This window comes from Lolium rigidum, chromosome 3 (assembly GCF_022539505.1).
Source record: "Lolium rigidum isolate FL_2022 chromosome 3, APGP_CSIRO_Lrig_0.1, whole genome shotgun sequence".
NCBI lineage: Eukaryota > Viridiplantae > Streptophyta > Magnoliopsida > Poales > Poaceae > Lolium > Lolium rigidum.
Window position 1 is genome coordinate 312,351,951 of NC_061510.1, and position 26,407 is coordinate 312,378,357.

At 46.9% G+C, this 26,407-nt stretch overlaps 1 protein-coding gene across 1 annotated transcript; it reads left to right on the top strand.

The window, feature by feature from the left end:
- The first annotated feature begins 1,737 nt into the window (after nucleotides 1-1,737).
- LOC124703721 (calmodulin calcium-dependent NAD kinase-like) lies at nucleotides 1,738-12,904 on the top strand. The gene is made up of 9 exons (XM_047235943.1): nucleotides 1,738-1,895; nucleotides 1,995-2,195; nucleotides 3,241-3,464; nucleotides 3,790-3,851; nucleotides 7,612-7,845; nucleotides 7,937-8,066; nucleotides 11,828-12,150; nucleotides 12,232-12,373; nucleotides 12,463-12,904. Exons 1-9 carry the CDS (start codon nucleotides 1,886-1,888, stop codon nucleotides 12,721-12,723), a joined length of 1,587 nt encoding a protein of 528 aa, XP_047091899.1. The 5' UTR covers nucleotides 1,738-1,885; the 3' UTR covers nucleotides 12,724-12,904.
- Nucleotides 12,905-26,407: the final 13,503 nt, after the last annotated feature.

Consider the following 26,407-nt stretch of genomic DNA (forward strand, 5'->3'; position numbering starts at 1 on the left):
GCGAATGGAGTGGCGGAGGCATGACCAACAGAGACGATGTGACGCACGAACATGTCCTGGATATAGGCGACGGATTGGAAACTATAAGGTTGAAAGGAATCAAGTTATAAGCTACTGGATACGACGTACCGTCGAGATGAACTCCGATGACGCCACGGTCAACATCGACAACATGATGCATGGCCATGTCCTGGAGGTAGCCCTTAATGAGTATAGTAATCTGGCCGAAGGAATCAGCGAGGTGATCACCGAGGGCGTCGGCATCTACCGATGAACTCGATTTTGGGGGTGGTGTTGGTATGGTTGGTGTGGGCTGTACAGAGCATCTCAATACAAACTTTCTGAAAAAAAGTGGTGGAGGAGAATAAGGGGCACACGGTGCTCTCCTCGGTTCGTGTTGGTATGAGCTGTGGAGGAAGATCGGGAGGTGTATGCCAACCGATGGCATTCGGGCGCTGGTTTGGTTTGGAAGATTAAGACAATTAAATGGAATATAAATTTCCTGAACGGATTTTCCATCAAATACTGAGTAATTTTCGTGTTGAAGTCGAGAGGAAACGGTCAGAGAATTGATGGGGAATTAGAGAGAGGGAGAGATACAGCATAGCCACGTAAGTGCTTTTTTTTTTGTGAGGGAAGACGAACGAGGAGGGGCGGCTCGTCTGGTTTGTCTAGATGGGCCAAGTTTGGTAGATCGGCCCAGGTTTGGGCTGGAAAAAAAAAATAGGCTGGGCGGCCTGGGCTGGGCATAGCGGCCGGGGCAAGCTGGGCCGCGGGGTGGGCCGGGGAGCGGCTTCCTTAAAAAAAACAGAAATTGTAATTTCACTTTGGGCCTCAAATAAGATCGGAAGAATGCAAATGAGGTATCGTTGGATTAGTTATGAAAAATCCTTTAATATGAAACCAAATTTGGGAGAAAAAAAATAAACTTTATAAAATTAAAATTTGACATACATATCTATGTGGCTATAGTGCTCTTTTAGGGTTTAATATTTTCTCAAAATAATAATTTTATAATTTTTAAAACCTCCGAACAAAATAGGGTATCGTTGGCAAATATTTTAAAAACCAAGGTTTATGAAAACTCTATTTTTGACAAGACTTTGTCAAGCCAGAGCCATAGTAGCATGTGGTTGTACGTGAAGCTAATGAGCAAGATTTGTCTACAATTTCTTTAAGCCAGTGTGACTTTTCGCAAGTGTGCACTAGCACAGTATTGCTGCTAATTAACAAAAAAATCAAGTGTGATCGCACAAAGCGGCCGCTGAAAACGCAGCAAGAACTCGAACAAACTCTCACGCTCATCACGCGCGAGAGATTGACAAGCTACACCAATGAGCGACGGCGTTGACCAACACTTGTATCGTACGTAGTAAGTAGTAACTACAGAATATCGATCATCATATATCACCCACGACCAAGTCTCTGATCTGGCATTGCTTTGCGTATCGTCACCAGCTTTTTTAATAGCCAACAACTTGTTCCGTTTCCTGCTACTATCATTAGCCCATACCACAACACGTAGAGAAACAGCAATTAAACTAGACCATGAATAAGAAGAAGGAGAGAGTCGGTATAGAATAAGAGAGATAGAGGATCGCAAGTTGGCAACAGGTCGAATAAAATACAGGCGCTGGCGCGAACATCTCTTTCACGCGAAGATCGCGCAGACAGAGGCGACATCTTGGTATGCATACAGACATCCAGTATAAGTATCTCCCTCCCTCGTGCCCATCCCATTCAAGCCAGAGACCCATCACCGGCGGCATCTCATCCGTTCCCACAAAAAACTAGAAATCAAACGGCATCCGCAGCTCCTATTCCCGTTTTTATCCCCATCTCACCTCGTCCACCTAACTCGATCCTCTTCGCAGTTCTCCTCACCATGCAGAGAGGCAAGAACAAGGCAGCGCCTCTGCTCTTCTGATTTTCGTTTGGACATTTGGTCTCATCATCTCATCTTGGTCTGTTTCTCTTTGTTGGCGCGCGCGCAGATGGGCTCGGCAGGCTGCTGCTGCTCCACGTCGCCGCGCTGTCCACAGCCGGCGCGGTGGCCGCCGCGGCCGTGCTGCGGCGCCGCCACCAGAGGAAGATGAAGGAGCTTCTGTCGGCGCCGGCCATGACGGAAATGCCCAAGGTGGTGATTGCCGAGCATGGCCACGTCGAGCACATCGAGAAGTTCTCCCACTACGTCGGTCAGTACCCGCCATTTTTTAACTCTCCTCCCACTGCGTAATTGCCTTTCTGCGTGCAGGTTTCAGTTCAGTTGCTCATCTACACCCAATCTCGATCCGAAATTCTGTCTATCCGATCAATGACTGGAATTTTATCACTTGGCCATGCATTTTGGGCCATGATTTTGGATATTTTTTCCCTTGTCGTGAAAATTGGGAAAACAATTTGTTCAGGCATCAACCGGAACTTGTTTTTTCTAGTCCAAGTGTGTGCTTCAAATTTCGTATTCTCGAGCGATTCCACTAATTCACAAAAGATAGTTTTCGAAAACAAGATCCAAAATAAATCCAATTTCCTCAAAAAAGAAAAGGCAGTATCCCTTTTTTTTTTTTGCGAATGAGTATCCCTTTCTGATTGACATGGGCACTGCCGCTCTAATGGAAGATTAGCATGTAGCCACTGAACTGGAGTATCTTCGCCTGACTGACGTGTGTACTGATTTCTCCATGAAAAATGGAACACATGGCATCTCCCAAGATAAAAATCAGTTAGTGGTAAGAAAGTGGCTATCCGATCAGGCATGTACGCACGAGTACGACGCCACACACCAATTCCTGGCACATGTCGGCTCCCAGGTCACGCGAGATGAAGTAAAGTGAATCGTAGTGTTTGTAGCAGTGCTCAGGATTAAACTCTCCTGGCAGCGTCCTGAAGGAGACAGATGATAACGGCACTTTTTTTTTGTAGAGCGAAAGGTCGTAATGGCACTTGATTTGCTTGGCTGGCTAGTGGCCCGAGCTTGTCCTAGCTGGCTGGGTCGATAGGGCCATAGGGGTCTGTCGGGATCAACTTGTACATGCAATGCAACTTGTAATGCATGGCGACAGCAGCCAGATTGGGCTCACAGATGCCAAATTTCCATGTACTGCGACAGCTTGGGCTCATTCATATGCGATTTAAACTTTTAGTGATCTTTTGTCATTAAACCCTAGAAGAGCTGATTAAGAAGCATGGTTGATTGTAAATCAGTTAGCTAAAGGATTCATTTGTATGATGCAACTCCAGCTCGGCAGATGGGTTTCGAGGACATAAACGAGTGCCCCCAGCTCTGCAAAGTGGCCAACAACTACCTTAAGAAGACGAAGAACTGCATGGACGACATCTACGACCTCCTATCCAACGCCCCGGACGCGGAGTCGCTCTATGTCAAGCTCATCGAGGAGCTCGACAAGTGCATCCTCGGCTACTTCGCCTTCCACTGGGATCTCTGCACCACCCTCATCAGCCAGGTACGTACCTAATAATGTTGGTTGATTCAGACATTATGTCTTCCCACTTTTTGGCAAATTAAAGGCGTCGATTCGATGCCCGAATCCGAAAGTCGTGCACCAAATCATTGTGTGTGAGGGGGGCAAACAGTACAATCAAGCTGTTAGAACTTAGAAATGAAGAGATTGTGCCCAATGCCTGTCCAATCAGAGAGGATCGCATCATCTTCAGCGGATCTTGAAGCAAAGTGGATGTGTGCTATGCAGACACGTACATTTTGTACGATCTAACTGATCTCGACGTGCCCATTGCCCTAACTTCAACGTGATTGCGCTTAATTTGCAGGCTTTGACCGTGGACAGCGCCACCAAAAAGAAGTTGAGGAACCTGGTGCTCGAAGCCACCAGGTGAAAGTCAAACCCAAGTGCAACCTTTTTTTTACTTCCTTTCTGACATGTCTCCCTTATTTTACCCTAAGTATATTTATCCTTAAAAAAAGCTAGTACGCCCTTCCACCCATATTAGTTGCCGTTAATTAAGTCAAATCAACGGCAAGTAATATGGATCAAAGGTGTACTCTATTTAAATCCACTTGTCAACATGTTGTTGATTGTGTGTCTATGCCAAAAATAAAATACAACTTGATAGAAGTAAGCATGCATATACAACCGATTTGAATAATTATATATCAAATGGAGTAGGTTCATGATGTTTACAGCTAAGTATAATTATAAGGTGCAAAAAAAGCACACAAAACACTTTGAATAATGAATCTCTGGTGTTGGATATATTGTGTCTTTGTTATTTTTTGAGTATGCAAATGAAAATGAAATTATGTCTCAAGCATAAATAAAGGTGTCTATTTGTTACTTTCTTTTGGGTAGACGAATCCCGATTTGGACTGGTTTTATTTTGTACATAGCACATATAATATATCCAATATCATGACCAAGACTAAATTATATGGCCTATCCATGTAAAAAAAATTATATGCCCCGCAAGAACATCATTCTGATTGAGATCTTTCCAGAAGAGACGTTTATTAATGTGTTAGACATACATAATCACATACACTTTTCGAACTACACACGTACCTGTTGTTTGTTGGATGTTGGGATTGCTTATGATTTGACTTCCACCATAGGTCCCAAATGGAATCTTGCAACAAATTCAACTTTTATTAAGAGCATGTATAATGATTGATAAGACATGCTTCTCTAATGATTTGCATTTCGCATAGAGAAGAAAAAACATATTAGTATCATATAATAACCGTTATTTCATTTGTAACAAAATCATCTCGTAGCTAAAATAAGATAAATCATCGTCCCTTTTGGATCCGTCTCTTTCATATCATCAATCATCGTACGTGGAATTGTTCCGACATCACTATATATTATACATGCTCTAATGAATTCACATGCACATGGGTAACAACATGTTTGACGCATGCATTTGCAAAACTCTAATCTTCTATTGGATGTCTACATCACCAAGTGTGCCCTTAATCAAACCACCATTTGAATATTTATAGGTTTACCTTGATTTTTTTATTATTGGATATAAATTTGATCTACCACCGCTAGAACCCAAAGGTAGATAGAACAACCGGGGAAAGCTGTGTTCTCATTTTCCTCACCTTCTCATAGTGCATTTTTTCCCGAGGACCGCAAAAAATATGATAATGAGCCAAGACCCTTTTTGTTCGATTCCTACCCTAATGTCATTAAGAGTACGCCTAGGCGCGATGCCATGCGTTGATACGCAATAGGCTAGTAAGTGGATTAAGGATTTTTAGTTAGTAAACTCCCATATAAGACTACTCATAGTGAGAGTAACTAAGGTAGTAATATAGAGCTACTTGCATTGCTAACTAGACAAATTAATGATATGACATGCTATTAAATGAAGAAAGAGATGGTTGTGGTAACTACTAGCTATGTTACCATAACATCACACTTTTCAAGATATAGAATGAGTCTACAAGCTAATTAATACACTCGCATGATACTACATCTAACTTATTATGCATTATGAAGGTACTGACATGGAGTAGTATCATATGCATGACACTACTGTATGTTACTCCCCACTATGACTAGTCTAAGAGCAAGAACAATAATAAAGCCCACTGCTGGCTATATACACATGCCATGTCACTTAGAGCAAACACAAATATACATCAGTACAATAGAACTAGCTATTAGGTTAGCTCTACCGATTATTTAATTAATTAATGCACCGCATGCCGGTCGTTGCATGCAAGAACCAGGCGGCCTGGTACAGCCAGCTCTATAGCCCGTGTCAGGCTGCATGCAAGCGGTAGCTTCTCTTTTTTCGCGCTGTAGCTCGGCGACCGCTGAAGCGTCTGCTCTCTTCTGTCTTCTCGTTTCTCTCTCTTCCAGCTAAGATTTTGCTGATGTGGACAAACTTATAGCCTGTTGAGTAGGATCTATTGTACTTGCTCTAAAAACCAACCACTAAGCTAGCAATGTGTAAGCATCATGAAGTGGGCCAAGCTATAGGTGGATGAGCAATCGTCATCGATGCTAGCGATCCATCTACTCGATGCTAGCGATGCTAGCGATCCATCTACTACTCGAGTAGTCTATTTCAGTCGTTGCACCTAACTTCAATTAAACGTCTCAAGATACCGCTAACAACAAGTAATAATGGCTAGTGCGATTGCAGCGAAAAAAATCACCACGTACTAATATTCATGTGCATGTCAACGGCTTGACGAAACGTAAAAGTGTAGTAAAGCTGGTGGGCCCCGTGGGCACCTACTGTGTAGTGTGCACATGCAGGTCAATGCATCTGGTCCTAGTCACAGGGTTAACACATGCCATTAGCCGTTACTCTTACCCTTAGGGATTACTACTAGTATAAGAGTACCCGTGTACATAATATGTCTCGCGGTTCGGTCAGCTCGGACACCACGCGCAGCAGGTCGACCCGTTGGGTTCGGAGCTAGCCAGATCATCTTGCATGAACATTTTTTAAATATTGCATACATATTGGCAGATTTGGTTGAAGCAAATTAATATAACTTAAGTAAAAACATAATAAAAACATAGTAGAAGACTACATCATCTTCATCTTAGCGTCTCCTAGCCGTTCTCGTCGGAGTGGTAGTGGTGGCGGCACATGGTCCCGTCGAAGACCTTAACACTGAAGTCGATGTCGCCGTCGTAGTTGAAGACGACGAAGTGCCCGACCTCAATGTCGTGCGAGCGGGCGAAGCGCCTCCAGCCGTTGTGGAGGAATATCTGCCCTTCGCCGTCGAACATCACCTATGCCGGCCATAGGCCGGTCATGTCACCGGAAACGCGCAGGAGGACATGGTGGCGCTCTTGCCCCTTGACGATCGAGGCGAACCTCTAGGGCAGGCGCAACCTGTCCTAGCTCATGCCTTGCTGGATGGTCACGCCGAACTCAAAGCCGGAGAGGTCGATGACGACGTGCTCGAGCGATGATGGTGGCGATGTCGACGCTGGTGGATGACTCTGGCCTCTCCCGTTGTTCCTTCCTCGCCGGCCTCGGCTGTGGCCTCTCCCACGCCCATGGCCCGGAGGCCGTCCTAGGCACCCTCCCCTCGAGCCGATGCCGCCAGCCATTGTTGCGGTGATGCATGTGTTGGTGGTGGTGGGGAGTGAAAGATGAGAGCTTGTGGAAGAAAACGGCGGCGCTGACCTGATTATAAAGGGCTGGAGCATTGGATGCCGGCGCGCAGAATGAAACTCTGGCATTAATGGATGGCAGGCGGCGCGGCCAGAGTAGGAGCGCCTGCGTTGGACGGTGCGGCCAGAGTACTTACATTGATGGCCAGAGGTACAAGGCCGTTGTATCGCTTCCATACGGGCCCTAGGTGCATGCGGCGGACACGAGGATACGCTCGTTGTCCACGCCGACGCATTGGTTTTCAAAATTTGGTGAACGGATGGATCGAGGCGGACGAGTCGATCCGTTTACATCGTATCGCTGGAGCGTGCGCGGTCTGTCTGCTCGTCCGCGCAGTTCCTTATGGGTCGGTCCACTGGAGATGCCCTAAGTCATTGCAGAATTCTCCGCATGAGTACTGTAATATTTTTTGCATATCAAATGATTTAAGCCACGGGTTAATTATATATTGTTAACGAAATTTCAATCGCCTTTGGCGTACCACAGGAAGCAGAGGTTTGAGCGCATTACGAAGGACCTGAAGGTGACGCGCGTGTTCTCAACGTTGGTGGACGAGATGAAGGCCATCGGCATCGTCAACGGGATCAACGGCGACGAGGAGGCGCACTGCACCGACGTGATGGCTCCGGTGGCGCACGACAACCGGTCCCCGGTGCTGCTGCTCATGGGCGGCGGGATGGGCGCCGGCAAGAGCACCGTGCTCAAGGAGATACTTGAAGAGTGCGTGAAGCTCTGCTCCCAGACTCCCACATCAAGTTTTAACGATCTCGAATTATATCTGATATATGGCCATGTTCAATATATATTGCAGGCCATTTTGGACAGAGGCAGGAGCAAATGCATTGGTCGTTGAGGCGGATGCCTTCAAGGAGACGGATGTGATCTACCGCGCCATCAGCTCCATGGGTCACCACAACGACATGCTCCAAACAGCAGAGCTGGTACGTTCCTTATGAATCTATATTCACAAAAAAAAAAAGTATACCATCATCATCATCACTATCAATGATTCATTGCTATACAAATCCGAACGGCATTGGTTCCAGTTCGCCCCGACGTTGCAGTTAGCAAGTCATACATCAGTTTTTTTCTCGTTAAGTATGCTCTAACTATTAGTCAATCGCTAGGTAGAAATTATTTATGGATATCGACGTGCTCAGACCACATGGATGCCCCTCCACTAGGCTAGCTTAGAGCATCTCCAGTCGCGTCCCCCAAACCGTCCCCCAAACCGCGCCGGATCGAGCGTTTGGGGGACGTGTTTCGTTCGTGCCGCGTTTGGGGGACGTCGCTCCCCAGCCGCGTCCCCCAAACGCCGCCCCCAAACATTTAAAATAATTTTTCTGGCATTTTTATTTCAATTTCCACAAACTAATACATAATTTGGAACGTGGTTTACACGAAAACACAGTTTGGAACATGGTTTTCCACAAACTAATACATAGTTTGAACCATGGTGGACACAAATATAAAATATTGCAAAGAAACTAAACCTAACTAGGCCGTGCATCGAAAGTTTCGTGTGTTCGCTGCTAAGAAAGAACACTCGAGGGCACACTCGATCACCTAAGCTGGAAAATCCAGCGGGAGGATGGTGCCCTTGTTGGTTCTACCGATGAGGCGAACAGGCGAAACCTCCGTGCACGTATTCGCTGCGAAGAAACAACACTCATTCGGTCGTCCTCCTCGTCGGTGCTGTCGTCGTCCCCGTCGACGTGGTAGTCCCGGAGGCAGCGCCTCTCGTCGAAGACCTTGACGCTCATGTCCCCGTTGCCGAAGTAGGAGAACACGAGGATGAAGCCGGCTTGGAGGCTGTGGTGGCGCGCGAACTTCTCCCGGCCGATGTTGAAGTACATCTTGCCGCGCGCGTCGTAGATCGCCTTGACGATCCGCCGGCGGTAGCCGCACGAATGCTCCCGCGGATGCATCGTGCGCGGGCGTACGCCGCCGACGTGCTCGGCGAAGGAGTCCGGCAGCCTCGCGGATGCCGCGCGGGTCGCCCTTGAGGACGTGGACGAACTCGAACAGGGACGTCCGGCTCCACGTCCATCTCCGACGATGATGAAGGCGGCGGCGTGGAAGGCGACGGCGAGCGTTCAGCTATGCCGCGGCCACGACCACGACCACGACCACGGCCGCGGCCGCGAGGTCCGCCTCTACCAGACATAGCGTCGAGTCTTGTTGAGAGATGGTGGCGGCTAGGGTTTGGGAGAGAGGCGCTAGGGTTTGTGTGTGAGAGGGACGATGAGAGCGCCCCTTTTATAGGCCGGAGGGAGGCGGAGGAGCGGTGGCGCTCATTAACGCCGGCACGCGGAGCTAGGCGCGACGGGACGCGTCGCTGCGCCCTCTGCGGGAAGCTGCACCGTCGGCTGCGCGCCAATAACTTCCGTCGCGAGGTAGGCGACGGTTAGGTTTAAGTTAATTGTGCCGCCGACGGGTCGGCCCCGCCACTCCCCGCCTCGCTTTTCGCTGTGTCCGGCGTCCCCGGTGCGTCCCCGTGGGACGGGGACGGGCTCGGGGCGCCGGACACCGAATGGGGGCGCGCCGAACAAAAAAGGGCTTTGGGGGACGCGGCTGGAACGCTTTTTTTGTCCGGCGCGCCCCAAATCCCTTTGGGGGACGGTTTGGGGGACGCGACTGGAGATGCTCTTAATCTGTACTCGTCCTGCTGCATTTGTCCGACCGACACACGTACTTTTTTTCTTTGAAATGGGGATTGCCTCAGAGGACTCGGCATTAATCAATGCACACAATTTTTTTTATTACGAAATCGTTAGTTTTAGAGTTATGATCATGGATCGCACAGGGTGGACAAAAAGATCAGCCAGCGGAAAAAAATAAAACAAGTCACCTTATACATCTTGTAATCTTCTGGAAAAAGCCGCCAACCATCCTGATTGAAGATATCACGGATGCACCCAGAATCCATATGCGCCTGTTATGCGAGGAATGACCACTCTTGGATCCAATGAGTAGTCATATGGATAACATGTAGAAAATGAGCAGTTCCTTCTTTGTTAAAGATAATATCATTTCTACAATTCTATAAAGACCACACGATAGCACAAGTTCCTACTCGGATCCGTGCCTTTGTATCTTTATCAATCCCATTCAACTAATTACCAAACATATTTGTACAATTAGTTGGTGGTGAAATGTTAAAGGTAAAGAGAACTACTCTCCAAACAAGACGAGCAAAGGGACAATCGAACAATAAATGGTTAATGGATTTCTCATGATCACGAAAAGCACATTTCTTACAACCATGTCAATTTCGTTTTGACAAATTATCCTTTGTAAGAATTATTTTTTTGTTGCAAGAACCACATAATTTTTTTAATCTTTAGTGGAACCTTGAGCTTCCATATATACTTCTTCAAATAGACCGTATGTTCATTCATAAGATCAGTATGCATAGACTTGACAGAGAAAGAGTCAGAATCATTAAGCTTCCAAACAAACTTATCCTCATCATTATTCAAATTTATAGCCATAAGACGCCTAGCTTAATGAATCCACATCTCCCATTTATCATCGGAAAGAATCCTTCTAAACTCAACATTTAAAGGATTGTTTGCTAATACATCAGCCACCAAGACATTTCTTCGGCGCGCAATTGTATAAAGCAAAGGATATTGTTTAGAAATGTTTGATCCAACCAAGTATCTTCCTAGAACCTAGTGGATCAGCCATTCCCAACAACAAAAGAGCCTCTATGAAAAAAAACTCATTATTCACTCGCATAAGGTCCTTCCAAAAAGGAGAATCAGAGGGCTTCATCGGCACTTGTGACAATGTCTTATTATAAAGGTACTTGTTGTACAATAGCTTTTGCCATTATTAAGTAGCTTAAAAAGCCATTTACAACCCCGTCCCCATAAGCGACGATCAATTGAAGGATGTGACTTTACGGTGTTACATTTGTGGCACGTTTAATCCTAGCCGTGTTCTCCAAAAACGTTAGCAAACAGAGATGTCCAATAAAAATATAAATCAAAATATGATCGTCGCGTTCAAAAAGCTAGAGTTTAAAGTTTCAGCCATCATCTCGTCGCAATCAATATTACAAACCAAGGCGCAAATAAGCCTATAGAAGAACTGGTTGTTGCCAGCCGCGGACGACAGCTCGGCCTCGTTCAGAAACTTTGCTTGTTGGTCCTATAACTGTTCTCGCTCCGACAAATGCATTCGGTGAGAAAGCTGATGTGCGTCAGAGCACTACGCTTAATCAGATGGATCTGATTTATTTGTGCCGTGTAGCACAACTGCACAAGGTGGGATCTGTCTCTGCTCGATCGCTGCCGGGTCGACATAACAGAGATATATAGTGCTGATATGTGTCGGCGGTCAGGACATGAATAGGGAGTAGACAGATCTGTGTCTGTCACAGAATGAATGTTTTGCTACTAGTGCAGGCAGGCATCATTTTTGTTTTGTTTTTGAGCTGAGGCGGGAATTGTTGCTGATGCTGAACAATCTAACAACTGTCTGAAAAACTGAACTTGTTCCACTCATGGTATTGCCAGTATACAGAGGCCTAATCTCGGCCAACATGCAATTGCACCCCAACTTTCTTAACGCATGTAGGCTGCGAGACCATACAGCAGCTAGTGGGCTGGGCAGCAAGAAACTTTTCGAAATATTTTCTGAAACAACAGGAATTTCGGATTCATGAAACTGGAATTGCCTGGGTAATTAACAGGTGCACCAGTCGTCGACGGACGCGGCGTCGTCGCTGCTGGTGACGGCGCTGAACGAGGGGCGCGACGTGATCCTGGACGGCACGCTCTCGTGGGAGCCCTTCGTGGAGCAGACCGTCGCCATGGCCCGCGCCGTGCACCGCCAGCGACACCGCATGGGCGTCGGCTACAAGGTGGAGGACGACGGCACCATCACCGAGAACTACTGGGAGCCCGTCCCCGAAGACGAGGACTTCGTCACCGCGGAGGGGACCAGGAAGCCGTACAGGATCGAGATCGTCGGCGTCGTCTGCGACGCCTACCTCGCCGTCGCAAGAGGGATCAGGTAGGTACATGCATGCATGAGTTACCTTGGTTGGTTCAATTTTGTGTGCAAGTGCTGACGGCGAGATCGTTGTTCTTGCAGGAGAGCGATCATCACGGGGAGAGCGGTGAGGGTGAAGTCGCAGCTCATGTCGCACAAGAGATTCGCGGCGGCGTTCCAGAGATACTGCCACCTCGTCGACGGGGCCAAGCTATACAGTTCCAACTCCCTAGGCTCTCCACAGGTGCGTGCGCAGTTTCTAATCAACTAGTCAGGACAAATTAAGTTCAACTTTTGTACAGTTACTGATCAGCTCGATTTGCAATGTTATAGCTGATCGCGTGGAAGGGCGGGATCAACGGCAGCCTCCTGGTGGAGCCGAACGAGATCGAATGCCTGGACAAAGTGGGCAACCTCAACGAGAATGCCACCTCCCTCCACGAGCTCTACCCCGGCGGCGCCACCACCTGCGGATCACGCTCCATCTGGGACGACATGATCGTCGCACCGTCTCGTGCCGTCATCCAGCAAGAGATCCGGGAGGCCATCTGCCCCACGACCACCGAGGCAAGGAAGACACCAATCGCCTTGTAGCATCAGTCATTATATTCTTGAGCCTCGATGATTGATCGTGGCAAATTATAATTGAGGCAGATTGTGGAAACTCTAGTTGTTTTGGAAACTCTCTTATGGTAATAATACGTGCGAATATTCAATTTATGTAGTAACATTGTCTGCAGCTCGCAATTCAAATGAAATGTATGTTGCGACATTACTTGAATAAATGTTGTAATTAGGGTGTCAAGGTGGGATCCCGGTGGGATATCATTTTGTACTATGTAGTTCAAATTTTGATGTCAAAATTTGTACTAAAAAAGTCAAATTATACTACAAGTGGGACAAAAGTGGGATCCCACTTGACACCCTTAGTTGTAATTAGCTGATGAGTAATAATATCTAGAGTGAATTTCACTTTTACCCCATATTTGCAAATTTTTAACAACTTGACCAATGCGTGTATGTTGAGCCTGAGTATAGAAGCATATTCAACAATGTTTTCTCATTCCCACCCCGACTGACAACCGCAACGCGCTTCCAGCCCACCCATGAGTTGGATGCACCGCATCCTTAGGTCTCGCAGCCGTATTTGTTGTTGCTCCGAGGTTGATTGACCATATAGATCTAGCAAATTTGTATTACTCCCTCCGGTCCGAAAAAAATGTCGGAACAGACGATTTTGTAAAACAACCCTTGAGCTTTTTTGCAATCAACCCGCACTCCACATCTGCACGGTCTCTCTCGACTCATCCTTCCCCGCACGCGCACCATCCGCACTCCTCTCTCTGCTCCTCCGCGCTCCGCTCGCCTCGCCGCCGCGCTCCTCCCGCACGCGCACCTCCCGCACTTCCTCTCTCTGCTCCTCTGCGCTCCGCTCGCCTCGTCGCAGCGCTCCTCTCCGCTCGCTGCCGCTCTCCCCTCCAACTTCCATCGGCTCCACTCCACCAAAAAGGTTGAACTTATGGTCCAAGCAGGCGACGATCAGCGGCGGGCCTAGGATTTGAAACCCGGGTATTCAAAAAATCCAAGCCTAATTTTTTACACCTTAAAAGAGCTTACTTTTTTACCGGGACTTCACATTTAGTAATGGTACCGAAGGAGAGATTGGCTGTGTTGGGACAGTGAGAGAGATGATGTGAGCTAGCTTTTATCCTTTGTTGAATACTTGAATAAAATGTAGTTTTTCATACATGCATGCAGGCAGCAGCATACACTATATGCATGTAAATGATTTGGCAAAAAATAAAGGGTATTCAACTGAATACCCTTGACTTGAGCTAGGCCCGCCCCTGGCGACGATTCGCCGGATCCGGCGTCGGCGAGACCTGATCCGGTGGATCCGAGGCTGGATGCGCCGGATCTGGTGGCCTAGAGGTCGGACGCAAGGAAGCAGCGCAATAAACTTGCTCGAGGGAGTAGGAGAGCAGGCGGAGAGTAAGGGGAAGGAGGATGGCAAGAAGAAGGGGGGAGGGGGCCGCCGTGCACGCACTGATGCGCCGCAGAACCCAGTTCTCTCACCGCCCCACGAGGGGCTCGCGGGGGTGGGTGGCGCTGTCGCGATCGTGGACGCGGAGGCGAGCCGGAGGCGACCGACAGCTGCTCGCAATCGTGGAGGCTGCTCGCAATCGTGGAGGCACGCGCTTCATTTGATTAATCTAGAAGGAGTTTATTGTAAAACGTAATTATACTAAGGGTTCGGACACTTTTTCCGGATCGGAGGGAGTAGAAGAATAAGTGGTTGATAGTCCTGTCACGGTGACAGAATACACATTTTGTACTTTCATGTCAATTGCTTTTTGCATTTTCATAACTCGTGAAATGCCGAGTAGGAACGAATTCCCCTAATTTGCGACTTACCATCGGATTTGTTATGTAAATAGGTATATGTTCCTTTCCATTATGAATCGCAATTGTATGGCCAACCATTATGGGTAGAATGCTAGATGCCCGGGCGCCCTGGTTAGTAATAATAGGAGTGATCCAAATAATCTATGCAGCTTCAACTTCTCTTGGTCAACGAAATTTCAAAAAAAGAATAGCCTATTCCTCTATATCTCACATGGGTTTCATAATTATAGGAATTGGTTCCATAACCAACATTGGACTCAATGGAGCTATTTTACAAATATTATCCCATGGATTTATTGGTGCTACACTTTTTTTCTTGGAAGGAACGGCTTCCAATAGGATACGTCTTGTTTATCTCGAAGAACTGGGAGGAATATCTATCCCAATGCCAAAAAAATTACTATGTTTAGTAGCTTTTCAATGGATTCTCTTGCCTTACCAGGAATGAGTGGTTTTGTCGCAGAATTAGTAGTCTTTTTTGGCCTAATTACTAGTCCAATTTTTTTGTTAATGCCAAAAATGCTAATTAATTTTGTAATGGCAACATGAATGATATTCATTTCACAAGGTTGTCTTTAGCGAGCATTACCCCTCTATGAAGATATCATGCAAAAAAAAAACATTAGTCTTTAGCGGAATATTCATTTTCCAAATTATTTTTATTATTATCAACCGGCGCGTCTTACTGAACTAGTGCGTACATAGAATCCGCAGATAATTTGATTTCAGCGAAACTTGTCGGTCCCTGTATTGCAGGTCCGGGTCCATACACTTAAATAACTAAAATCACTCAAGAGCAACAGCGCTTTGATTCAGGGGTACATATATATGTTCTCTTCATTTAAAATTATTTTGAACATACTTTGAGATGTCTAAAAAGTACAATGCGGATATATGTATGGGTAAAATATATTTTTGGACTCTTCTCCACATTAAAACGTGTTTTTTGGGTGAAGGCACTCATCAAATGAATGAAGATACAAACTAATAATTGATATTTCAGGAAGCAACGGTTCGAGCGGATAACCAAGGACCTGAATGTGACGCGGGTGAGAGTGAGAGAACCTGCTCATACGTTTACACATTTCGTCTAATCTGTTGATATCAAAGCCTTGACGATCCTAAATTAAATGTACTAGATTTAAATGTGCGCCTTGGCGCACGATCCCGTGGCTCTCGTATTTTTTTTTATATTTTGTATGACCTACCAAAACACATGTGAGAAAACAATGATGGGTTTATGCTTTATGAGCGGACTTAAATCAGCATGATCACTCTAATCACCAATAGACATCTGCATGACCCTTCAAAATAAAAATGTGCACGTTTGTATTTTAGACCTTAGTTGTTCAGGCCCTGTTTTGATAGACATTAGAATAGAGCAAACAGAATCATGAAGAGAGTAGCAAACGCTTATATACAACCATCAAAATAAAGAAATATATTGGATTAAAGCACTTCCGTCTAATAATTAACCATCCAACAAACTATCTGCAGTACTAAAATAGCAAACCATGTTTGCTCCGGAAGCAATAAAGCACCTACCATATGCGTATATAGCATATTTTTGCATGTTCTTATCTAGCAGTGCACCACCCATCAGTGTACATGAAAAATTATCTACAGAACACACACTGCTATATGGAGATCACTAACATATCCCATGTCATCAGAGTACATATACTACCATAAAGGCTAGTCATCCAAATGTCACGTATGGTAGGCAGGTGACCATAACTTTCTGAGTGACTCCCGTAGTAACCACGGTACTGTTCACCATCAGGATATTTTCCCACGTTCTGCAGAAAGCATCGATTTAGCAATGTTTGAGAAATCATCAGGGTACTTATCCATTTTCTGTAGAAAGAATCGATTTAGCAACACTGGAGGTAGCGATGTTTGAGAAATCATCATTGGCATTTGAGATGTACTACCATTGTTCCAAAATATAAGTCATTTTTAGCTTTCTAAGATGGCTTATATTTTGGATCAGAGTAATAACTAACATACATGAAGCTAACATATATTCGTTTTTTGGATTACCTAAATTGATCGCATGATTGTTTAAATGAAAACAATACCTTTTAGTCTTTGATGGCCAATTAGTGCAGCATCTCCCACATCATACACAGTATCATGTACAGTCAATAAAAAAGATTTTAATCCATCACAACCGTTACAAAGAGGTAGGAGAATCAAGAAAATTACATAGTAGCAAGCAATACAAAAACATTGTGGACTTGTTCATTTGAGGCCATAATCAATGCGAAGATTGTTTTGTGTAAATGGCAAACTATTTTGGTGTCAATGAAGCTATCACAGTTCAAAGCGTACAAATAAAGGCAGAATTGACCATAAGCTTAAGGGTATGCGTAGATAGGAATTGAACATGGTCATATTTATTATGCCACTAAGCTAACTATTCATTAGAACACATCCTAGTAGAAATTTTGTACAAATCAAGGTAGGCAAAACCAAATATTTTCACACATCATGCTGCATGAGAGTAATTAGTCATTTTCTCACATAAAAATGCTGCAATCAATTTCTCATAACAATTTCGCACCTGTATTATACCACCAAAAGCTCAATTTAGTTAGTGACCTGCAATTATCTTAACTATTACAATGTTGCCTAAAAGATCCTAAAAGAAAAGACCAGCTAGTAACTTATATTGTTTGGTATTTCACACTTTAAAAGAAATATGTGGACATTATATCATATTTTTATCGAAACATAGCCTCAACATGTAACTTACATTTCTGATATCAAAAAGGACTTTTGATGGAGTTGTGCAAGCAATTGGAAGGGAGAGAGGCAGTGGCGGTATTCCGATCCTCCCACCGACGGCGACCGCTTTTGCTCCTCCATAATAGTCATGTTGAACACAAGCTTCTCGGGGGGTCAAGTCCGTGTCCAAAGTTGGCCAAAGTAGCCTGGAATTAAATCGAAGCATGAGAGTCAGTTGCACCAAGAGGTACAGGGAGGAACCAAGCCGCTCAAACTGAAACTTGTCACCTAGGACTGGTCGAGAGCGATGGTATCACATAGGCGCCCTTTAAAATGTCCTTTACAATCTGGAATGCATACCTAGTAATTAGATATACAAGTACCATGGTGTAAATATGCTAGCTCACAGTAATATTTTGAGTCCTTAAGGCGAAAGTCAGTTCCAATGTAGACAGTTCTTGAGAAAGGAGCATGTAGATAGGTAGCGCATAACAAATTATGAAGCATGGACATAAGGTAAAATGTATAAAGAATCAAAATTAATCAACTAAATATTTCTGCTACTGTAAATTTTATTGTATTCTTCTGAATGTATTTTAAGCAAGTCGCTACATAACAACAAAACGTATTCTTCTAATCATATAGTGAACAAGAGAGGCACCTTGCAGTAGGATGAAGCTGTCATTAGCAGGAGCATCAGGCCACTTTTTCCATCAAGGTCTATGACTTATCCATCCTTCAAGTTTACAACCTAATTTAGCAAATGGAAGCAGCATCAGTTTAGTGGAAACTTCTAAAGACTGAAGCCATATAGTGGTTTGCACTTGCAACAAGAACAGAATGCCAAACCTATAGAGGATGCAGAATAAACATGGTTTGAGAAGCTGTTTTAAAAGGTTCTTCTCTGGTATGATATTCAAGACGGCCATATAGTGGTTTGCACTTGCAGCAAGATTGCAAGGAAGCAATAAAGCAGAGCAATAGCAACATGGTAAAAAAATACGGAGGTATCTCCACAATGGCTATAGTTGGTGCTCACATAGTAACCCAATAGGAAGAATATGAGATAGGTGAACTTTACTTAGATAACCAGCGCAAATATCCATGCCATATCCAGGTCATATCCAGGTCTATGGAGGCATACCCGTCGCTCATGGTTGGGCCACCAATTTCAGCAGAGACAGCTCCACCTCGCTGCTCGGCTCTTCATCTGCATCATGCCCTGACTGAGTTGCGGGAACAAAAACAACGACAAAGAAATAAGAGAGAAGTAAAGTCAATATGATGAAGCTATATCTAAACATACACAATCAGAACGGAGCAAAATTTTAGAGCAATAGAAGGTAAGAATAGCAAAAGTGATATCTACCTAACTTCGCTACAATGCAATATTTAGAGATTGTAAAGAATACCACATCGTAACATACATAGACAAAAATAGGTACTGGTTAAGCTAATACTAATATTGTTCTAAGTCTATTATAGTATAACACAACCGATAGAATTCCTGGGTACATTCTACGGCTTCCTTCAGCTTTTGCATAGCCAAAGTTTGTGGTACAACAATTTTGTAAAAATTACTCAGCTTATGACAGAACCGTGGCTTAATTTTGACATGATAGTCCCCTCATTGTCTCTTAAGGCAGAACAAGCTATACTTACAACAGCGAATCAAAACATATGTAAACAATACCGGTGTACACAGAGGATACTGACCAATAGTTTTTGCCATTCATAGAAACAGATAAGAGTTCAAGTCTAGGAAATAGTCTGTGCCACGTATACAAATATGTAAGGTTGAGCCCATAGGCTGTGCGTATGATCTTGCCAGGGAATGATCCATGTTAGGTCTGCGCAACAGAGAACATACGTCAGTGGAAGCATAGAGGCAGGAACCAAAGGCATCACTTTAGCTTGACTTTGTAGCACAGTGCCCAAAGGGAGCATAAGTGTGCGCCAAGGCGGTGAGCCGTATCTGTTAGCTCCACAAAGTAGTAAGGGAAGCACACTAAATACCATCGAACGTCGAGGTAGCGAAAAACAGTAAGATAACGATAAGCTCTCCACCCGGTACCCACAAATTAAACTCGTAACAGGAATCATCGATGAAGATAGGGCCATACGGAGAAGTACCTTCTAGCTAGAGATAAGAACGAGGACAAAAAAAAATCAGTTTACCATAAGAAATTAGATTATACCTTATGTACATAGGCTGTCCACAAGAATGGTCATATTACCTTATAGTTCACAGAGGTGGCATTACTTCTCCACGAAAAGCACCTTACCGTAATAGAAATCAAGCAACCATGCCAGTGACCAGATAGGCCATAGAAGACTGAAATGATCTGTTTAGATACCGTAGAACTAACCTGGGGGAGACCTTTTACTATGAACTCGCTGTCTTCTAAAAATCTGGGTGCAGACATTACTATGCAGCTTTAACCTATTGCCTCACCACTGACAGAAAAGGCCACTGACAAGTATAGATGAAGCTGACTTAAGGATATACAGTGTAGTCGACCATTAGTTCTTTTGTAGCAGAAAAACCGAACAAAGTAATATCTATGTGCATTGATTAGAAGAAGAAAAATAAAATATAAATGGAAGCTGTGAGCAGATGAAGCAAATGCAATGTATTCAAAGAAAGAGAGGATAGCATGAAAATCAAATTTGTCAAAAACGGATAATAGACTGTGGGTGCGGCCTGTCATGCGCCAGCCGCAATGCCAGGAAAATATAGATGATTAAAAAAATATTTATAATCATCAAGAAAAAGCAGAAAATAAAAATAATAAAATTATGCTCCTAATATAAGAAAAGGAGTAGGCCTTACTACATATTAATCAAAACTTATAAATTAACCGGCACCGTACCTACTACCAAAGTACCAAGTACCAGCCCAATCTAAACCTATAATTAACCGGTACCGTACCTACTACCAAGTACCGGTAAGGCCTACTCAGCTTGACACCCTTTGAAGGCGTCATTTTTACAGATGAACACCTGCTAGCTATTTTCCGTTGCAAACGCCTTGAAGCTTGATAAAATGGTAGGAGGTACCTGTACTATAATGATGATATAGCACTCACAGACACAATGCAATTCGGATTGATAGAAAAATTCCAATGATCATGTCCCCAATGATGAGCCCAGAGCAAGAGAATATGCCTGTGCTTGAAAGCTAAACCTGAAATGCCCATATGACATAGAACCAATCTGGTATGCAGAAGCAATTCTCTCTAATAAGTCCTGCACAGGGGCATCTGATAATCAATTGCACACAAAGAAATTCCTAGAAAGCTAGGAGAAGAATATAAACAAGTGCCTTTTCTGCTGGGTTATCATATAGTTGAATAGTACAAAAAGGAAATAAGCTGATATGAAGCTTACCAAAGAACATCTCCGTCGTCACTATTAATCTCAAACCAAGACGACCTACTAATGTTATCCCTTGCCGCCGTTCATCTCTTCTAATTAAAGCTGAAAACACACGCTAAGCACTTGAGCAAAGCAATATCAAACTAAGGGATAAAAAAGGAATTAGGAAAATCACACAAATATGTCAGCAAAAGCACATGACAACTGCTGCCCCCACTACTTCTTTAGTAGCACTTGCATCTTATATAACTGTTTGGCCTAGATGTGAAACCCAATTAACATAGCTACGTGCAGATTTAGGTTTCTTCTTCAGAGAGGAATTATTCTACAAAATTGAGAAATGAATGGCTCCAACAAAGCAATGGTGTTTTACTTGTGTATGGTTGGCTGGTCTGCACAATTCCATTATGGTTCCCTATGATCAAAGCAAATTTGAATATTAAGTGTCGAAGAAAGAAAAAAAGAATAATCAATAGCCTGTGAAACATCCAAGCACCTTGTCCACTTCATTTAATAGGTAGTACAAAGCATGTGCAAAGTTTATTTGAGGAGGCTAGGTATACTCATGAATTGGCAGGAATGAGAATGATCTCTTTATGTAACCGTGCCATAAGTAAAATAAACTATACAGTGTGGGAAGCATGATTTTGAAGGCACTGCGGTGACATATATTCACAAATATTGTTCAGATGCAAACGGAAGCTCGAAGGCAGATAATTATGTGCGAGAATTGCTTGTTGCTGAAAACATTAATTAATGTGGGAAGCTTGATAGCGTGTAAAGTGTAAGACAGCGTAACATGCTGATACAAATAAGTAAAGGTACGTTCAGTACATGCAAGGCAGAGTTCAGAGGAAAAAAGAGGCTCAAATGCATATTACTATCTATGTGAATTGATATGTTTATTTTGGAATAATTATTGTTAGATTGAAATCAGAAAAGATATTGTGAGGTTCAATTTGACATCACTAATGGTTTATGTTTATCTTACTTATGCTAGTCACTGCAGGGGATGGTGAGGTTTGCGGCCGTCGCCGGCGCCACTCCCATCACTGTTGCTCGGGTCCAGCGCGAAGCGGAACTGCTCCTGCCGATGGCGAGACAGCACTGCTCCATCTCCAACCCCACCTCTATCTCCTCCCCTATATGCACAAAAACAAGACATTTAGCTGCTTTAAAAGAGCCTTCTCAGTCTGCAGAAAACAGAGAATGACATCAAAACCACTGCGTTCTGTGATACTAAACATCATGATCAAATAGATGACGAAGGGCTACATTTCCAGCAACACATATACCTATATATGAATTGGGCACTACCATGCCAGACAACTCATTTGGTTATTATTAGAGATAAAAATAAAGGAATTCAGTTATAATTTTATACACATAGATGGCATTCAGTTTAGTAAACTAATAAGAATGCGTCATTAAGAAATTTTATTAGAGCAGGCATGTATCCGACGAGTGCAGCCACATATTCAGATTAAGAAATTGTCTCTACTTTTGTCTCAACCTTCAGGAAGGAGAGGGCAGCTGAACCACCTCAACCTCCGTCTCTGTAGCTTCTACCGGTTCCTCCCTTGCGTGAACGGAAGCCTACTAACATGAGAGAGAGAGAGGAACCTGTGGGTCGAGCAGTTTTCTCCGGATGACAGTGTCGTTCAGCCAGTTCTTGGACAGCACGAGGCTCTTCAGCGAGCTGCGCGGGGACGACGCCGTAGAGGTAGTTGGCGCTGAGGTTGAGTGCCTGTAGCACCGCGAGGAGGAGGAGCTTGGCACCCGGGAGCTGGCCCCAAACGCTGAGCGGGGCGAGGAAGAGGGCAAGGAGGCGGGTGCGCGTGGTGAACAGCGCGTCGGCGGATGGAGACCGCCGTGATCTGGCCGCCGGCGCAGGCGATGGAGAGGGACGACGTGGGGAGAGTGGCACCGTGGCGAGTGGGAAGAGGAGGGGGCAGGAGAGAAATCTTCGGTCGATTGGCTTGGACGAAGCTCGAGAGGGGATTGGGGAGAGAGGCCGCACGGGCCCTGGCCAGAGGCGGGCGGCTGCCGCGCAGATCGGCGATGCCGACAACGAGGCGACCGGCGAGAGGCGGGCGGCTGCCGCGCAGACCGGCGATGCCGACAACGAGGCGACCGGCGATGGCGACGACGAGGCAAGAGGGGATTGGGCCAGGGAGGGGCTGGAGGTCGGGCAGAGACGCGATTGGCGGCTAGGGTTTCTACGGTGGGCTTCTTCCTTTTATATGACACAGCGAAAAAAATGTACGGCCAAGATTTACTGGTAAAATTGATCCAATGGTTCAGAGTTGCTAATCTCTGTGAGGCCCCCTATGGGGGGCATCATATACAACGTTAGATTTTCAGGCCGTTCTGGACGTACGGAGGCAGGTGCGAACGCGCTGGAGATTGAGACGGACATGATCTACCGCGCCATGGGCCACCACACAACGACATGCTCGAGGAAGCGTCCTGCTCCTCGCGTCGCACCCCACGCGACGCCGGGAGCCCACCCTCGCCGCGCCGCCAGCAGCCGGCCTTCGCCGCCCCCCTGCCGCCGCTGCCGCCGGCCCTTGCCGCGGTGGCGGCGGGCCTCATCTTCAAAGGAGGTGAGGTGGGTCCGAGATCTTCGTCGGGGTGGCCGGCCCGTGTGGGGCGTCGCCGGCTGGGAGGAAGGAAGCCAGGGCGGCGGCCCTGGGTCCCCGTCTGCTGCGGCGGCGGGTGGTGCGGCTGGGCGTTGCGGGCCGCGGCGGCGTGGCCGTGGCGCGGCAGCAGGTGGCGGCGGGCGGGCCGACCCGGGCCCGATCTGGGCCTTGGTTGGTTGTCCGGCGAGCGGGGAGCCAGGAGATGGTGCGACGGGCGGTGGGCGCGGCGGCAGTTGCTGTTGCCGGCGGGGGCGGCCCTGGAGGCGCGCTGCTGCTCGGGTGGTCCGGGCGGGCGCTGTGTGGCCCTGTGTGGCGCGGTGGTGCTGGGGGGGGCGCGGTCTGGGCGTCGTGACGCTGCTGCGGCAGTACGTCGTGGGCGAGGTGCTGCTGGCTGCTGCGGAAGGGTTCTGGTGGGGTGCCGGTGCGGCTGCCCCGGGCAGCGGCGGAGTATTGGTGGGCGAGGTGGTCGACGGCAATGGTTTGCGGGCTGGCCTATGACTGTCCTGCCGGTGTAGGAGGCCTCGACGGGAGGGGGATTGCTCCGGGTGAAAGCTCTGCCCGACTAGATCGGTGCCAGCGATGGCGACGCCCCGAGGCGCCGTTCCCCTTCTTGAAGGCATCGTTGTGGAGCTCGTACCTCTCCTAGCTTCAAGGCTTCGTGCTCTCCGGGTGAAAACCCAAGCTCTTGCCTCGGCCGGAGCGGGCGACGGCGGCGATCTCGTCGCTTCCCTTCTTGGAGGCGTCGACTTTGGAGCGCATGACCTTCACTCGGCGAGGGTGGCTTGTTTGTCGGGCTGTGTTGCCTTGCCGTCTGCGTTGGAGGATGCCGAGGCGGCGGCCTCGGATAGGTGGCTGTGAGCCGGGGCGGCGGCCCCGGAAGGCGATGCGGTAGCATCTCTATGGTGCGGGGATGTGGCTTGCCACAGCTTGGGTGGCGACCCTGGCCGTGTGGGCGGCAGGGCAGTCGGCTCGGTCGGATGCGTCCTGGTGGGGACGGTCGGACGTTATGTCGGGGCGGCTGCCCCGGATGAGTTGGTGTGATGCCCGTGGTCTGCGGCTGTTTGCCCTGTGCAACTTGGGTTGCGGGTGGACGAATCGTGCGGCGTTGCAGCTCGAGAGCGAGCAGTGGTACGTCGGGGCGGCGGCCCCGGAAGGTGGTGGCCTTGGTGGACGTGCAGGGCGCGACGGAGCAGCGGTATGTCGGAGCGGCGGCTCCGAATGTTCGTCATCTTGACAGTGTTGAGGACATCGACTTTGTGTCGCGAGGGCGACAAGGTCGTTTTGGCGCAGTTCTCTGAGAGGTTCGTCTTCTTCAGCTATGTTGGAGTGTCCCGTGTCTGCTCCTCCCATAGTAGGCACGGCGTCTTCGCTCCGGTTTGGTTGGATGGCAAGCTAGTCTTGGCGAGTGTGTCGTCGTCCGCTTGTATCAGCAGTGTGTCGAGTGGGTTTGCTCTTGTGGAGTGGCGAGTGAGGCCTTGGCCCGTGGTGTCTTTGTATGGTTTTCGCATGGTTTTCTCCTAAAAACTATGCACTTTCTTCTTAATTAATGGACGAGGCAAAGCTTTTGCCTCCGTTTCAAAAAAAAAAAAATAACGACATGCTCCAGACAGCTGAGCTGGTACTCCTTCCTTCACATCTACGCAGACATCACTTTATAAAACCATAGTCGCGCGTTATGGATCAGCTAGCGTCAACTGTTTCCAGTGGATAGACATTCCAAGTTTCCAACATTGCAGTTAGCAGGTCATACATCAGCTGTTCTCTTTCTTGAATACATACATTAGCTAGCTGCTCTCTCGTTGAACCTGCCCGAATAGTTGGTAGTTACTTATGCATATTGGCATGAGAGAGATCCCCCTCCAGGCCTCCACTAGCTAGGAAAAAAACACGAGTGACCAGCCGGCCGCTGGACGGTACTAATCAGAAGGTATATATAGCCCACATGGGCTATCGAGCTACCCTAGCTAGCTTAATCGAGACTCCTGCTGCAGTTGTCCAACCGACAATTTCTCCAACCGTATGTGAAATTAGTTAGAACATCTCCAGCCACGTCCATTAAAGCGTTCCCTAAAGGGATTTGGATCGCGCCGAACAAAAAAACTTTTCTAGCCGCGTCCCTAAAGCCGCTTTTTGTCTGGCGGCCCGATGCGGCGTCCGACGGCCCTGAGTCCGTCCCCACCCCACGGGGATGCTCCGGGCACGCCGGACACAAGGAAAAGCGAGCCGGGCTCCCACATGTCGACGACTATTTCCATAAACCGTTGGTTCGCGTCTTTTTTCTCGTCGCTCCTTCCCTCCCACCCCTCCATCGCCGCTGGATTTACCGGCCGTTTCGACGGCTGATCTCTTCTGAGAGTCGGCACCGTCGTCGCGGCTGGCACTCTCGCCGGTCGTTCCGCCGCCGCCGCTTCGCCAGCGCATCCTAGAACGCGGCGTCAAATCCGTCCCACCTCCGCGCACACAAGGTGCTTGACGACTTGCCAGGTAGGCGCGATTGGCCGCTGTTCGTTGCCTCGTCTGCCGCGGCGCAATTTTATACACTGATTTTGCTTTAGACATGGATGGCGACGACGAGATGCTTCCCTACTGTTGGAGGACGAGTAAGCCTTCGACGACGACCTCCGAGAGCATTTGCTGATCATTGCGTCCCTCCAGGACACGCTTGACACCGAGGCGGAGAAGAGGAAGAGGCCACGCCGCGGAGGATCAAGGCCGGGGAGAAAGAAGTCGAAGCCCCAGCAGAGGATGGAGGGGCATACCATGCTGCACAACGACTACTTCGCAGATGACGCAACACATGCCGACAATTTTTGGCGCCGGTATAGGATGAGCAAGGGTCTGTTCATGAATATCATCCACGGCGTTTAAGAGTTCGGCCCCTACTTCAAGCTCAAGCATGACGATGTAGGTGTTGTCGGGTTCTTGTCGATTTAGAAGTGCACCGCCGCCATGAGATGCCTGCATACGGAGCACCTGCCGATACACAGGACGACTACCTTCGCATGAGTGAGTCTACTGCCATTGAGTGCGTGTACAATTTTTGTCAAGCTGTGGTGGGAAAGTTTGGCAAATACAACTTGAGAGGACCAACTAAGGAAGAGACTACAAGGATCATGGCACAA